Raw genomic sequence first — 16,533 nt, 5'->3', positions numbered from 1 at the left:
TGAGAGGCACACACAGACCTTATTCCTTTCCCATTACTTAACTGTTTTTGCTCCCAGGACAAATGACACGATATATTCACTGGATTCTCTTGCTTCAGGAATCCCATTTGTCTCAAACACCTTCTGCCAGTAGTTGACCACATCAGTGGCAGTCACAAGACCAGGTCTTGCACTACAGCTTTGCCTCGGAGATGACCACTTGGGACTGAGGACAGGACCTTTACTTTGACTCAACTCCCTTGGCACACACTGAGGTGAGACACCCAACAACCTCTTGAGCAGTGGGTGTGTGAGGCTTCTCATCGTTGTGAAGTCAGTTCCCGGCTTCCACATGTGTTCCTCGTTGCCATCAGCTGATCTAGTCAGTGCTGAGACTCACAGTACACTTGGTGCTACCACAAGTCACTGTGGTTAAGCACCAGTTTACCACAGTCAGTGGATTCTCCTCAGGGCAGTATGAAAATGGCACTGGTTTGAAGCTCTTCTGGTCTAGAAAAGGAGGCAAGAGTACAGCCTGAATCCCTTGGGCTAGCAAATCACAGGTTCCTCTCTGACAGAATGCAGACTGCTTGCCCTAATCCCAGCCCACAGGTACAAAATCAACTACTCATACCCTAAGAGTAACAAAGGATTAGATTACCCCAAGAAAAGACTCAGGTGACAGCTAACCAGCTCTGCCACTGCAATCCTGCAAATTCTTTGCAGAGCTGCCTATCTCCACATGCCAGAGCTACTAGGAGGCCAGTTGTGCCCATAGAATCATAGAATGGTTAGAGTTGGAAGGAACCTTAAAGATCATTGAGTTCCAACCCCCCTGACCTGGGCAGGGACACCTCCCACTAGACCAGGTTGCTCAAAGCCCCATCCAGCCTGGTCTTGGCAGGGCAGAAGTGAGCATGCCAACACACAGACATAGACTCCTGCCTGTCCTTGGTCCCAGAAGGCCACAGACACACCAACCTTCAGCTCTAGCCCTTGGCTCCTACATAGGTAGGTCACCCTGGTTCCCTGCAGGAAGACCTTCGGTCTCTCCTAAATTCTTTCTTTTATTCCTCTCTTTGTTCACAAACCACAAGTCCTAGGTTAGCGGGTGTGCTCACAGAAGACCTTGACTCCATGGGTCAAGGGTTTTCCTCACTGCCACCATCCCCAGAGAGTAGACAAGGAGTCACAGAGCCAGGGCTGAGCTGCTAAGAGCAGAGGAAGGAGAAAAAGCTCACAAGGTACAATTAGAGGAAAGAGAAACACTTGAAAGATGCAAAAGCCAGAAAAGGCAAACAGTGCCAGAGGGAAGTCAGTCTCTTAAAGGAGAGAACCAGGAAAGCCAGACAGAGAAGGAAGAAAAACAAACAAGATGACTGCAGGAGACAAAGAGCATGAAACTTTACAGAACAGCTGCTGCATATCACGCTTGGAACTCTGTGAGACAAACAGAACAACAATCCCACTTTCCTGCTGTGATCCATCAGAAATGAGGGCCCCCTCCCTTCTGACTCACAGTCCCTGGAGCCACTGTGGGTTTCCCCGAGCGCCCATTCCCATTCCTCTGTTGATGGCTGCTTTTCATCACTGTCTCAGAGAGGCCACAACCTCCAATTCCTCTAGAAAACCACCACACAAACAACAAAATACCTCTCCCAAACAGCCAGCGGCACCCAGGGTGATGGCTCTCTTCTCTGCAGGAATGCTGCTGCAGGGAGATCTGGGGGGGCTACATCAGCTCCCAGCTGTGCAGATGCTGGCACCGAAGCCCTGCAGCAGTCCCGGACCCTGCTGCATTGGGCACCTGCGCAGGCCCCAGTGTGGGGCCTGCTCTGCTCTTGCTGCACAGTCAAAGTGTGGGAAGAGTCAGGCCTCCACTGCCCTCCTGTGCAAAAATCAAACCCAACAGTGCCCAGGGAAGCAGCAGAGGGAATACTCTGCAGAAAGACCTCAAGATTGCCTTATCTGCTACCTCCTGGCAAAGGGGTGGGTGCTCTAAGAGCCTAAGAATCCCCTTCTTACCATCTTCATTACCCCTAGCAGAGACAAGCAGCCCCTATGAAAACTTGCCTTTATGTTACACATATGCAGTCTGACAGCTACAATCTTTACCTGAGCAGCTCCCCACTCCAAGGCCCTGTTTTAGAGATACTGCCACAAGAGGAACACTAAAGAAATAAACCGTTAGTGTTGTCAGGGATGCAGATAAGACTTTAATTGGCCATGGCTGGAACAATGCTGCCACTACTGCCACTATTAGCGATGTGAGACATCATTAATGATGCTACTGATGTGAGGTCTCTGCATGCTACTTCTTGGTGCTAATACTTGCTTGCACACAGGCAGGGAACAGATTTTTTTTTCTTCCCCTGCAGTTCTGTGGTGTGGTCCATTCAACCCACAGTTTCCCCAATCACTGTAGGCCAACGTGTATACTGGTGGCTGCCGAGAGGCAGGGCCTGCCCCTCTCAGCCGCTGCCCTACACTCCCCGTCTCCCTCACGGGCTGGGGCAGGAGCCGGTGCTTGCACCATACAAGTCGATACCTTTCTGCAGCTGGGCTAGCCGTAACTGAATCGGCCCCTCGCACTGCCCCGCTGGCCGTACCGGGGAAGGGGGTACAAGTCCCTCTTTGCTAGACAAGGAGCCGCTCGCTCTCCCCTCATACCAGCGACCGGGCGGCCCTCCGGCGGCAAACGGGCCCCACAGACCGGAGCCCGGCATTCCTTCCAGCTGCCCCGGCCTTCCCTGCACACTTAATACCCTGACCAAGGCCAGGCACCCCGCCTGACCACCACCGCGGCGCTGGCGCGGACTCCCTTTACCTGGGCGGCGGCGGGCCCGGGGGCTCCTCAGAGGCGAGCGAGCGCGCGCAGCGACGCCTCACCTCACGGCTACCGCCACCGGCGGGGCTGAAGGAGCGGCCGGCTCCCGCAGGAACCGGGGCCGTAGACAACCGCCTTCCCGCACCTCAGCCTGCGGTGCGGGATTGGGGAAGGGGGGGGGAGTGGAGGGAGGCGAGAACGGCCGCACAGCCGAATCGCTCCCGCCGAGCGCCGCCACAGCCGCCGCACCCCCTGCCCGCCACCACAGCCGCGCGCAGGAGTGACACGCGCACTGACCAACCGCGAGCCGAGCCCTGCGGGCGCCGGCCAATCGCCTGGAGGCGCGGAGCGACGGGGCGGGGCCGCCGGCCGTGCGGCGGCGCGCGCGCGCGGAGCTGAGCGGCCCGGCCCGGCTCGGCCCGGCCCCCCGCGGGCAGCGCGGCCCCGCGGCCGAGGGCGCGCCCCCCCCGGAGGCCCCGGCGGCGCTCCGGGGGGACCGGACGCCTCAGCGGGGGAGCGCTCAGTAAGTGCCGGCCCCGGCGGGGGGGGGCGCGGCGCTGAAAGGCGGCTGCCTCCGGGGAGGGGCGCGGCGGCGGAGGGCTGGGCGGCGGGGGCGCCCGGCCGCCCCGTCCCGTCCCGCCGGGCTGGGGCTGCCGCGGCCTGTCAGCGGCGGGGAAGGGCGGGCGGCGGGCGCCCCGCGCTGTGCCCCACCCCGTCTCTGTCCCGGCCGCCCCAGCGAGGCCCGGCCAGCCCCGGCCGGGAGAGGCGGAGCGCTGGAAGGGGGGGGGGGAGCCGGCTGCGAGCCCCGGGGGCCGATCCCTCACCGCCTGGGAAGCGTTTGGGAGCGGGATGGGCCGTGTCACCCGTTATCCGTCTGGAAACTTCTCCCCGGGATGGGGAAGGATGACTTCCCGCCGGGACAAGAGTCCCCCAGCCAACGGGGGGGGGGTGTGTGGTGTGTGGCACTGCCCGGGAGGCGGTAGGGGACAGGGTCATTGCTTCTGTGTCAGGTCAATATCGGAGCGGGGTCAGAGGAGAGGTGACATTGCTGGGGAGCGTCCCCGCACCGCTGCCGGGGTGGGATGGGAGCATGGCACCACCCTGGCAGCGGGAAGGTGACAGCTGAGGTGCTCCGGAACAGCGGGCACAGGCAGTTGGGGCTTCACCCCCCCCCAGAACCGGGGCAGAGTAAGTCACAAGTTCACGCACTGGGAAGGCACATCGGCAACCCAGTGCCGTTGGCATTGCTGGGTTACTAGAGACGCTTCACCTCTTGGTGAAGTAATGCATAAAAAATACTAGTTATTATTTGCCTTCTTCATCCAGAGACCCCGTGACCCATCTTCATCCCTGTGACACAAATCTCTATATTCCTGTCATAACCCGAGAGGAAACTGCAGCACAGAGAGATTAAAGCCAAGACTCAGAAAAGCCAGCAGCCCCGAGCTGGTGTCTGACACGACTTTCTGCACCTCGGAGGTGCTGGCCACTGCAGCGCCCATCACAGACCAGTTTGGAAATGCTGGCTTAGGAGAGAAACGTGTTCTCCTTATTCCCAGACCCAGCAGAGCCCAGCACAGAGCTGTCCTGGCTGTGTGAGAAGCTCTGTTGGTGCAGGCAAGGGAAAAATACCAGCTCACAGCAGCTGAGGATCTGGTTCCTCTTCTGTTCTATTTGTGCACGGGCTATGCTGAAACCTGCCAGCCGTAGGTAGTAGCTGTCCCTGTCCCTAGAGCAGCCATCAGAGACTTGGAGTGTGCCCAGCCTGCAGATCAAAATTCCAGCACCAGGATGACCACTGGGAAAGGAAGGTGGCGGGAAAGATCATCCACCTTGAGCTCTGCCATTGTTAAGCCATGGGCCCTGGGCCATACTTGCACTCAGCCTCCCCATCTCACCCTCTGCAGCCTGGACCAGAAGGGGTTTGGGAAGAGAAATATCCTCATCTGCACCTGGAACTGGTCGTCTAAGCCATGTCAGAAACCTTTCAGACAGGACCACTTTTAGAGCTAGGTCTCTGGGCTTGGGAATCCTTCAGCATGGGCAGGACCCTGAGAGCATCAACAAGAGCCCCCATTCCCATTTGACCAGATTTTCAGCTGGGTAATTTTAAGATAGCCTAACTTTATTCAGAGGAGCAATACATAGCAGCACAGTGTGTGGTCCATACAGAAGGGATCTTACCCAAAGGCTTGCTATCAGCTTCAACATCCCAGTTCTTGTGTTTTTCCAAAACTGACACTACATTGAGATGAAGGCCTAACTTATTTTGTTTCCAAAATTTTGGAGGTATTGGAGACCTAGAGCCATGCTTTGCAAAGCCCTTGGGCCCGCTTCACTCCTTTCACTTAGGCTATATTTTTCCACTTTTTGTTTCCTTGATGGTGGCTTTTTTTTAAAATGTGAATTATCGTCACACAGAGTTTCCCCGAATAGCACAAATCGTTGATGTTCTCTGAGCAGCTGCTCGGTCTGCCCAATACCTGATCAGTGGTTCCTTCCCTTTCCCTGCTGGGCAGTAGCTGCTGCTGCTGCTGTTGTGGCATTTTGGATATCAAATTTGTGTCCACTACACCAGAGCTCCACTGTGGCCAGTGCTGGCTGGGAAGATCCAGGTGCCACATGGTTTAAACTAGGCATGGTTTGGTGGTCAGTGAAGGACACGGTCCCTTTCAGCTGCAATGAACTTGTGTCTCAGAATGATGTTAGGTGGGACCAGACCAGAACTGCTATCTTCACATTCCTGTAGAAACTCAGGGGAGTTTGACAGCTCCCAGAGTCTCCCAGGCACTTCGACACCCCTCCCTCCCCCCAGCAACTCCTGCTTCACAAAGTTGTTCACAGGGAGTTGTGAGACAGATCCTGCGTGTGTGCCGAGAGATTTACCTGCTCGGGGAGATGCAGGACGAGTGCTCTGCAAGTCGAGGTGGCTACTGAGGCTGCTGGCTGACCACGGGGCGGCCTGGTGCTGTTGGCCTGGTGTGATTTCTCTGCTTCAGTTGTTAGTGACAGATGTTAATCACCCCGCTTAATGCAGTTAGGGACAGCAGTGAGGCGTCACACTAATGGGAACTGCGCAATAACCTTGCCGAGAATAGAACAGAGTGGAGCAGAACAATGGCTCGTTTCTCTTTGCAGGCACATCTTTTTCTATTCAGAGCTCATTAACCCCTGTGTCCCGCTGCATTCCAGTCCGGAGCTGTAACGTCTGCTAAACTGCAGAGAAGTTATCACAGGACTGCGGCAGTAGTTCTCGGGGCTGGCACTGCTCTGCTCCAGAGGTAGCTGCATTTTCATGGAAGAAATTGCTGAACTAACGTTATATACAGTGGTTTTATAAACGAAGTTGTGCAAATACTTCCCATAGGATCATCCCATGGTGTTTTGCAACTCCTGATCATTTGCACAATAGAAGCATGAAGCAATTAAAGCTTTTCATGTTTTCAGCATGAATAGATCTATCAAATTTCACAACCGTAATCCAAAATTGGACTCATTTTAAAATTAATATTGATAATTAGCAGTGCATGACTAAGCTTGAGTGGGTGCTTTCATGGGGAACTTGAGAAATACTGTCTTTAATAGCAGATGGGGGATCGGTGCAACGCCCTGCTTTAAGGAAGCTGCCTTTCCAGAGCGCGTGGGACGGGGGGACAGCAGGGTGATGGATAGTGCAGTGACCTACCAGTCACCAGCCACTACCACAACAGGGAAGTCCTACTTTGGATTCAATAAAAAGCATCCTGAGATATGGATGCCTCACAACTGAATGCCATTTTATTGGATGTGTTCCCACCGATAAACTTAAGGGGACCCATGATGTAACTTTCCAAAAAATAAAAGCAAGAGACAGAAGCAGGAAAATGCTCTATCTCCTGAGGCAGAAAGAGGCCACCTGGCTCAGCCTGGAGCAGACCAAAGGCAGGGGTTCTGAGGTTGCCCCCACATAGATCTGCCAGGTGCCTGCAAGGAAACAGAGCTGAAGCAGTGAGGGGGGAGCCTATGACAGACTGAAGTGACTCAGGCGTGACTGTGGGGGCTCTCAGTACCCCTGAAAAATCTTTTTCTTATTTTGAGTGGGTACCTGTGAGCTGCTGTCAAAAATTGTACCAGTGAATGGAGAAGCCTTGGAAAAGGTTGTGCCTGTCTCTAAGAGCTCTGCACTCTCCATTTGTTCTCATTCTTTCCTAGGCAGAAACCACTGTGGTTCCTGTGAAGAAAAACTGTCAGCGATGATGCTACAGGACAGGTCTCACATCAGGGTCCTGGATACAAAGGGCAGCTCTCTGCTTCTGTAGCTGATGGGCGAGGACAACAGCTTGGTAACAGGCGCTACCAAGAGCTGGCAGGATGAGTTACAGCTCACCCTCTGTGCATGACTTGTATCACACCACCACCGCCACGGCCAAGCCAGACCCAGGGACAACTCTGGATGTGACTGTATCAGAAACAGCTACCATAAGCCCTGAGACTACCGGTTTCAATAGCACCAAAATCCCAGATGTGGCCACCACCGGACCCGGCGTGAGCACAATGCTGCTATCCTTTGGGATCATTACTGTGATTGGGTTGGCTGTAGCTGTGGTAAGAGAGCCCTGCTCAATATTTCTCTGTCTGTTGAGGGTGGAGGAGGGCAAAGTGGGTCCAGGACTGATGTGGGTTGAATGATTTATGTGCATTCTACTAAAGACTCACCTAGAACTGCTGGGAACTGGTAGTTCCTGAGATCGTTTTCTTTTTAAGGCCTTTATCCAGTGCACCAATGTATCTGCAGTATCTAGTCCGAACGGGATACTCAGCAGGCCTAGAGGAAGCCATATGTAGGGTCAGTATTTATTTTTAATAGCAATAGGAAGTTCAGTTAAAAGAACACAAAGCAGATTCTGTTCTGACTTGCTAACTGGAAGAGCTGCATTGATTTAAACTTTGTCAACACAGGGGCCCACAAGAAAGTTCACCCAAATTAACTTTTAAAGCAGACTGTTGGAACCACATTAATCTCTTCTGTGGACAGGCCCTTTTGAATTAAAGCAGCTTGAATCCATTTTAGCTAGAATCATTCTGGACTGCATTTCCAAGGTTCTACTTGCTGAGTATCAGCAAAGTCCTTGAGGATTTGCTGTGTAACTAACCTTGCATTAACGCTGCAGGCGGAAGCTTTCGGAAACTATAGTTCTGGGCCTGACACGGGCTATACAAGTGCTGCAGTTCTTCTTTTGGTATATAACCAGATTGTTTACCTGCCAACAGAGAACAGAAGGTAGCGGCAAGCTCCCATTCCTCATACGAGGAAGACATTCACTAACACAACCATCAGAGGAGCCTACAGAAAGGGACTCCTGCAAAATTTCATTGCAGGCCCAAGGAGGAGTTTTTCCGAAAGCCCCTAAGAGAACCTGGAAACGGTCGTAAGTTCCCAAGAGCAACATCCAGCCTTCGTAGTTCTCAGAACAAGGCTCTGGAGGCCAAAAGCCTCACTTTCTTCCCAGCACAGCCGCTCTTACTGGCTGACACGAGGCAAGTCACGGAGCATGCCCTCTTTGCTTCTTCCCTTTATACTGGGGAGGGGGTAACAGCACTTCTATGCTCTAGGAAATCTACAGATGAGAACCACAAAGGGAAGGTTCTTCATCTGCTCTTAAATTACAACATACGTCCTGCATCCACCAAAAATGTGCTGAGCTACACCTAATAATAATACACCTAACACTCTTACTACTACTAACACACCTAATAACAGGCCACTCGAGCACTTAAGTGTCAGACATGATGTGCTACCGAGCTTACGCTGATGTATATGAAATTTCATTTGCAATTGTCACTTCTCCCTTCCCCCTGCTTTGGTGCGCAGTGACACCAGACTTGCTGCACCTCCTTTCTGCGTGCCCTGTGCCCAAAATTTATCTTCTCAGCTGTTCCCCATCCTGCTGGGACTGTTGTAATGATGGTTTTCTTTCTCCTTCAGGTTCTGTATATCAGGAAGAGGAAGAGGTAAGTAACATCTGTTGTTGGCTGAAGGGAATTCAGTGCTTCAAAATCCAGAGAGAGCTAGGAAGGAGACAGGGAGAGTGTAAGGGATGGCTGTCTGAGAAGGCTTCTGGGAATCAGCTGTATGGGAATGAGACAGGAGTAGGGACACTGCACCCCTGGTATTGGCCCACCTTCTAACACCAGAGCTTCAAAAACTCCTCCGCAGCTTTGGAAAGGAAAACACAGTTGAGCAGGAGGAGGTTAGAGATCCTGCAAACTCTTCATGCTTCATCTATGAGATGCACTAAAACAGAGGAAAGGGTTACGAGTGTATAAAAAAGCTGGGAACTCATGATTCATGAGAGGTGTGGCTCTCACATTTCAGCCATTCCCAGATCCCTGTTTTTCAACAGCCCAGGCCATGACACTGGCCTTGCAAAGCTGAAGGTCTCTTCAGCTGCAATCACAGCAACTGGCAGCAGCGTAGTGCAGAGATGCAGTTTTCAAGCCCAAGACTTAGTGTCTTAATTTCCTTGTTAAGCTCCTGGCTGAAAATAGAGAGAAGAGCAGCGTGCAAGGAGACACACATCTTGATTCTTCCTTCTCTGACAGCAGAGACACCGGTGAAGACCCATTAGATGTGGTACCTCCTCCCTGCCTGACTCCTTGTGGCAGGCCTGGCCTGCCCACAGACTTTCAAGAAGTGCTGCTGCCCACCGTAAAATTTCCAAGCCAGACCCTGAAGCCCAGATCTGGGCACTGCCACAAGAGCAGCTAATGCTTGGCCTGTCAACATAGCACTGCTGGAGATAATGGCTGTGTTGGCAAACCCATATAGAAGCAGGGAAGGAATGTGTCATCCTAACACTTGCTAAAATAGATATTTGTGGTGACAGTACCAGTAACTGCTTGTGTGTTTCCCTCCCCAACCCCCCAAAACTCAGCTACAGCTTAAGGCAGGGCTCAGTGTTTCCACAGGAGGATTCCCACCCATCCATCCTCCATCTCTGAGCTGCGCAGTATTTAGGGAGACCCCTTGGGGTAATACTTTATAGCTCTGTCACTTGGAGCAAGGATACAAGAATAAGAACAGTCTGTCCACAGGCATCAGCCTCCTATGAGATTCTAACTCTTTCCTATTTTCTATTTATTGTTTATTATTTTCTATTCATTTCTGTGTAATTCAACCCCAAAGTTAAAGTACTACTGTTAAGCCACTGGAGCTAAAAGTGGACTTCTGCTGGCAGACATGGTGTGGCACGGCAGGACCAGCTGTGGAGGGCAGAAGGACAGGGGGAGAAGTCACAAAATGCCTAGCCAGTATGTTCCACTGTCTCTTTTGTCCCTCCACATAAAGCTTGATCTTTTAAGTTCTGCAGGAACTTAAATCCCTGTCTGACTCCTCTGTACGTAATGCCTGCCAACATAGATTAGTGATAGCAATTAATCCCTGTAACTGCACTCTGGGAATCTTCCACTCCTGCCAGCCATGAGTAGTAGGTTCTTATCCTCATCGCTGCAGGACGGGACATGACCCGTATCCAGCAAGAGCAACCAGAGACAAAATCCCTGCACAGCAGGGGAGACAGCCTGCTGGAAGCCTCAGCAGTGGGGTGGGGAAGGCAGCCTGAGCATCTGTCCTTCCCATCCAACACTCTCCCTTCCCTCCCCTCCCATGGGCAGGTTGGAGAAGCTACGGCACCAGCTCATGCCCATGTACAACTTTGATCCCACTGAGGAACAGGATGAACTGGAGCAGGAGCTGCTGGAACATGGGCGAGATGCAGCATCTTCCCAGGCATCGCAAAGCAAGGTAAGGAAGCAGGGAGCAGCAAGTCTGTTACTACAACCACTAGTACCTGCACTGCTTTTGTTTGAGTCAGAGTTTTTGTAGGGTTGTGGGGTAGGGGAACCATGTAAGACCACAGGAGGATTTGCCCCATCTCTGCTAGCCCTGGAGATAGGGGGCTTGAGCCTTTTGGAGTGCTTAGGATGGACTGAAGAGTCAGGCAACTAGGACAAAGAGCCTGGGGAGGCAAAGTGCTGCTTTACTCAACTAGGAGAGAGAAAAGGGCAACTTCAGTAATTAAGGGTGAGTTTACTACAGTTTACCACCCAGGGCACCACCAGGGAGCCGTACAATGAATGCCATTTTCTGGGGGACAAGGCTTCAATGCCCACAAAGCACTCAGGCTCCTTTGCTCTGGCCCTGAAAAGCAAGTAATTTCCACCCAGTTTTAAGGTATCTCTTAAATCATCCTTTGCCTAAGGATGCAAGTGTGGAACAAGGCCTTGCTGAAGGAAAACCTGTAATCCTAACAGTTAACTGTGCTGCAAGCCCTGGGGAACGCAGGCAGAAACCCCACGCGTTGTTGTGGCCTGGAACACCTGGTCTTGTCAGCACCTCCAGCGAGCCTGGCTGGGCACAGAGCAGGCACGGCTCAGAAAGAGCAAAGGGAGGAGAGTTCTCTATTTGATATTTGGGGAGAGGGGAAGAAGGCTTTGCTTTGACCACTTCTGAGTGTTCAAAGGCATGCAGTGTGCTAAGAAACGATAAGGACCTCAGAGACCACTGACTTACCACGTTTCTGAGTTAGGAAGGAGCTTGATAGCTTGGCCAGTTGCTTTTGGTTAATGGTCCAGATGGATCTTTGACAAGAGGCTGTGTCCTTCCCCCACCTACCAAGAGGTAGGAGAAATAGGGAAGAAGGGCTTCTCATCATCGTTTGCAGCCAGCTTCACAGTGTTTTCTGTTTCCTTTGTCACCATCACCACACAAAAAGCCTTTCTGAAAGACAGAGCCGGCAGGGATGGTTGGAACAGGTACGTCTCTTAGACAGTGATGCAGCCTCCCCTTAGAGTAGACATCTCTCCTTTCTTGAGTTCCTCTCCAGCTTCTGTGTTGCCTGTGTCTTCCCTTGCTTTTCCAGTTCCAGGAGCAGGAGCCATCCCAAGTAGTTCTCAGTTTCCACACACTTTACACCTTCAGATAATCTGTAGGAAGCGTGGTGTGGGCAGAAAGGGAAAGAGGAGATAATAAATACAACTGTAATTATAAAATATTTACCTTGAGACATGCTTCCCACCCTGATAAAGAGCACAAAAAAGATGTGTGTTGCAATCTGAAAAATAGTCAACATATTCCATACACTGGTTTTGGGAAAGCAATGCTGTTGTATAAAAGCAAAGGATCTTGTCCTCTGGGGGGTGTGTACTGGGAAAACACCAGATCTCTCTATTAGTGCACATAGAGGACTTCCCTTCAGGTAGTAAAGGGGGGAAATCACAAGGCCAGAGTTAAACTTAGCACAGTAAAAGGAGATCCTTCCTATAAAGGGACTGTCAGATCTCTCCAGAGCTTGCTAATGTGCAGGTACCTCCTCTTAGCAAGTACACAAATTTAAAGGCTTAAAATAATACAAGAGGGAGAGTCTAAAACAACAGCCCAAGTTCAGTCTCTGGCATGTTTCCAGGCCTTCTGGATGTTTCACGTCTTTTCATGCTGCCTTGTATATATAAATAGCAAGACCCAGTAATCCAATAATGTGAGGATTTTGAGCTGGCATGGATGTGCTGACTTGCTCTCTGGGCTGTTGTATTTTGCTGTCACAGCCTTGTTAACACCGTGTTATCAGGCAGCCTCCCCTTAGCAAGGGGCAGAATCTGGTTACAATAGTGTGCAGCCCGTGCCCCCAGCACACGCACCTGAGCAAAGGCGGACTTCGCTGGGTCTCATCTTTCACTGCTTCAACGCAGATTCTGCTGACAAGTCAAGGAGCCCTCCAGAGACCCAGCCGTCTTGTGTTCACAGACGTGGCCAATGCCATCAATGCATGAACGGTACCTGCCCCTGCTCTGGGATCATGCCGAGACTGGGGAGGATGAAGCCAACAAACCAGTGACTTCCCGCAAGCATGGCCGATCCACTGAGCCCAGCTGGTCATCCCGTTGGTTTGTGTTACAAATGGGCACGAGCACTGGGAACTGTTGTCACTTTGGGAAGCAAACCCTTTGTGAGGGCAGTGGGGATTTTTTGGTGCGTCTGTTACCACTAAAAGTTCCTGAGCTCCAGTTTCTGGGCTGGTGCTGACCGATACCATCTACCAAGCCGCGTGCTTAGGAACAGTGCCTGCTTTATTGTAGATTAACTTGTCAGAGCACAGGTGCGTGCTCTCTGGGCCAGGGAAGGAGTAGAGGTGCATGTTTCAGAGAGCTTCCCCCTTGGCTTTGTGCCACCAGACCCTAAGGAAAGCAATGAATGAGCCTCTCTGTACAGTGACGGTAGCTTTGGCAGATCCTGGAGGGGTGACTGGTGGCAAAGCCCCTCTAAGCAAGGAGAGCGGACTCCCCGCGCTGAGTGGCAATCTGGGGCACGCCAGGGAAAACACATACCGTGGGCTTATCCCCCTTGTGGCAGGTGGGCTGCTGATAAACGTGCGCCCAGGGAGATGCTGAAGCATGGGGAATTCACTAGCTTTAAAAAGTGAAACGGTGAACATTTGGCTGATTACATCTTAACTGAGGAAGTGGCTGAATATCCCAAATTAGGGCTGCCGTATAGACAGAGGGGAATTCACGCAGCTAGAGGCAGAGGGGCGTGTGTGTCAATATCCGGCTACGTGACTCTGCCACCGAGCTAGGAATAATGGTGTTTGGGCTGCAGAGAGGAGCCGAGCAGAACTGGCGTTTCGAAACCACATATTCTCCTCCTGCTTTGGCTCAGGGAAGTTTCCACAGTGTAGAGCATTATCCAGAAAAACGATTAAGCCTTGAAGTATTCTCTTTTAAATAAGGAAAAACACGTATCAGCTCAACATTACAACAGCCCCACGACTGAACAGCTGGTTTGTCCATCCTTACCTGCCAGGACCTGCAGTCAGAGCCTTCTCTTCTTCCTGCTGAAGGAAACAGGGAGCTTTGTGTTAGCCTCTGCTTGTGTCTCCTGCTAACGCAGAAGGTGGGACAGGCAGGAAAGCCAGGAGTTTCCCTGTAACCCTGAAGCATCTCTCTCCCTGTGCATCCTTCAGGGCTGCAGGAGGGAGAGAGCGTGAAGGGGTCTCTGGCTACCCTGGCACACTGCAGTGTGACATGTGGGCTGTCCTCTGCAGAGCCTTTTGGTGGCCACCAGGCCTGAGTGCTGCAGGTCAGCAGAGCAGCCAGGGGCCAGCATGCAAGCATCAGTGCCCAGCCGTGTACTGATCAGCTCCTGATTTTTTTGCAGTGCATATATTTGTCAGTCAGATCATATTCCATCCACAGCACCAGTCAAAAGGGAATTGGGGCAAGCCAAAATTTGAATGCAGATGTAGAGGTAGGCTTTATGTGAGGAGATGTTTCACTGAGTGGCAATTCAGGTATATCGTGTGCTTTGTTGCCAGTTAGTTTTTGTTCTCCCAAATCTTTTGGGGTTTTATTTTTCTGTGTTTATTAAATGCAGATTTTTTCCTGGGCACGTGCCACAGACGCCTGCAGTGCAGAGTTCCTTACCAGCCCTCCCTCCTTTACTGACACAGCTTTCCTCATGGCAGTTTTGCAGGGCTAAGTTGCTCTAATTTTTCAGTATCTCTCTATTTTAAAACTAGGGAGTTCTCTAAGTGTATTAGGGCCAGGAGTGTCATTACCTGTGGAAAACAGCCCATCCTCCATAGCCAGGAGGCTCTCCCAGGCTGCTGGTTGCTGCTGGTGTTTGCACTTCAGGGATGCTGCTGGAAGGAAGGTGCGCGGGTGCAAATACTTAATGTAATCTGGTTTAGGGCCTTAGAATTGGACATTATTTGTGGGTCTTCCCAGAGGTTATGCCTACGTGACTAGCTGAGAAGCAAATACATCACCCGCACACACACTTACCATCTCTTCCGAGTGCTCACTGAGGGCAGCCACAGAGTCATGGGATTTCTCTTTTCATCAGCTGGCACGTTGCTGCAGCAGCACAGGGATACAAGCAGGGGCTCATCTAAATCCTACAACTCCTTCTCTTTCCCCTACAACTCTTAGGATTGGAACTTCATTTGTTGTTTTAAACTCTGTAAAAGGCAAGTGTAAGCTGAGCTCTTTCCTCAAACCAACAGCCTATTTGTGCTCTTTCCCCAACTCCACGTGCTGCATGGGCAGCTGCCAGCTCAGGTGCAAAACCACGCACCTTGTTCCACGTTAATGCTGAGATATATCTTGTATAACAAACACACCTACAGAGGAGTTCTCTTTAACCATTCTTCCTGTAATGGTAGGCTTTGTTCTGTGATGACCGCCCTTAAGTTAAAGAAGTACAGACAATAAGACTAAAAGAATATTACGGGTATTTGCTGGGCTTGTACTGGAGTGTTCTTTTAGTTCAGTAGCGCCTCCTCTCACAGTTCTTGGAAGTATATGTACAATTTAGCAGAAGCATTATGATGTAATTTAATTCCAGTGTTTCTGTGTTTTAAGCATTGAAATATAATTAAACTATTTACATGAAATCTAGTGTGACTGTCTTTTTTGCCCCCCTATCATTTCCATTTTCCACAGAAAACTGCTGGAGTGTATCCTCAGTACCTGTTGGTAATTTTTATGCAGTGAATTCCCCTACTCTTTCAGAGGTTGAAGTAAGCGTGAAAAACTTGGAAGGACAAGCTTTGCAGGGGTCAAGGTTTAGTGCTCCACACCACGTAAACGCAGACCTCTTCAGGAAGGCTTGGTGCCTGGTGGAGAAGTTGGGAAGGCAGGAACTTCCAGCCCGATCCTGGCCATCCACAAAGACAAATTCCAACTTGTCTGTTTGCCATATTATCCTTTAACCAGCTGAATTCCTGGGGCTCAAACTAGGGGCTCACCTGCAGCTCCATTCACGATAGCCTGCCCACACTGGGGTGAACATTGCGGACAGCAGCATCAGTAGCTCCCTGGTGCTACAGTTGGTGTTATTTCTGCCTCACCTTCTGGCCCACAGAGCCAAAACTTGGGACTAGTTGGGAAAGCTGTCAGGTTAACTGAAGAGGCTGTGCACAGGAACAGAATTGACTGTATGAGAAGCTCAATAGTTGTACGGCACACAGAACAATGTGGGGCATAAACAGACTCAGCTGTGGAGACTTATGGGTGTACACGCGAAGCAGAACCGGCTTGTGTTCCAATCAAGCCAGTTAAGAGGTACCATAAGATATACAAGAGGATGGAATTAGGTACCAACATCTGGGTTTAAGGGTCTGTCTGTTTTCCTCCATACGCGATTCCTCCTGCTCGTTACTCCTTGTTGTCATATAGATCTGTGGGTGCTCCTAAATGACCAAATCTTGTTTTGTAAACCCCCAAACTCCAATTCAGACAAAGGGAATCGCATCTTGTCTGGTGATATGTGTGTGCTGAGGTTGTTGCACGTGGAGGAGGCAAAGCAGAAGCCTGAGGTGCTACATTTTATACCTTTATTAAAAACAAACTCCAAGGCTAATTTGCAAGTTGCCAACACTCTTTATGCCTTCACCAAAACCATTTATGAGAATTTTCCAAACTTTGCTAGAAAACAAACCTCCTTCATCTCCCGTGTTTTGATCGGACTGTAACAACCTCTTATTTTTGACCAAGTCAGACCAAAACTGCCTGAGCTTGAAAACACCTGAAATGCGTTTGCTTAGAGGTAGGATTTGGCTACACGGAAAAGGTAACTAACTATATGGGCAATAAAAACTGTTTATCATTTTAAAAAAAGAAAATCCAAGTAATCCAGTGCGAGATCCTACATCTCTGAAGACAGCTGGAATTCTGCCCACTTTTAACAGGCA

The 16,533-nt window shown here is 51.0% G+C and overlaps 2 protein-coding genes across 2 annotated transcripts in view; one reads left to right on the top strand and one right to left on the bottom strand.

Annotated features, from left to right (window-relative positions):
• Nucleotides 1-3,064, bottom strand: part of HEMK1 (HemK methyltransferase 1, mitochondrial release factors N(5)-glutamine) — a 34,292-nt gene extending 31,228 nt beyond the window's left edge. The window contains exons 1-2 of the mRNA XM_074151855.1: nucleotides 2,807-3,064; nucleotides 43-489 (exon numbers count right to left, since the gene is read on the bottom strand). Of these exons, the coding sequence (XP_074007956.1) occupies nucleotides 43-333 (291 nt within the window). The 5' untranslated portion in view covers nucleotides 334-489; nucleotides 2,807-3,064. The remainder of the gene's footprint in view (nucleotides 1-42; nucleotides 490-2,806) is intronic.
• A 3,933-nt stretch (nucleotides 3,065-6,997) lies between these two features.
• C8H3orf18 (chromosome 8 C3orf18 homolog) lies at nucleotides 6,998-15,231 on the top strand. The gene is made up of 4 exons (XM_074152265.1): nucleotides 6,998-7,390; nucleotides 8,772-8,797; nucleotides 10,460-10,589; nucleotides 12,533-15,231. Exons 1-4 carry the CDS (start codon nucleotides 7,157-7,159, stop codon nucleotides 12,611-12,613), a joined length of 471 nt encoding a protein of 156 aa, XP_074008366.1. The 5' UTR covers nucleotides 6,998-7,156; the 3' UTR covers nucleotides 12,614-15,231.
• Nucleotides 15,232-16,533: the final 1,302 nt, after the last annotated feature.

Source organism: Numenius arquata, chromosome 8 (assembly GCF_964106895.1).
Source record: "Numenius arquata chromosome 8, bNumArq3.hap1.1, whole genome shotgun sequence".
In the NCBI taxonomy this organism is placed as follows: Eukaryota; Metazoa; Chordata; class Aves; order Charadriiformes; family Scolopacidae; genus Numenius; species Numenius arquata.
Note: the sequence above shows the minus strand (reverse complement) of the source record. Positions and strands in the feature narration are given on the sequence as shown.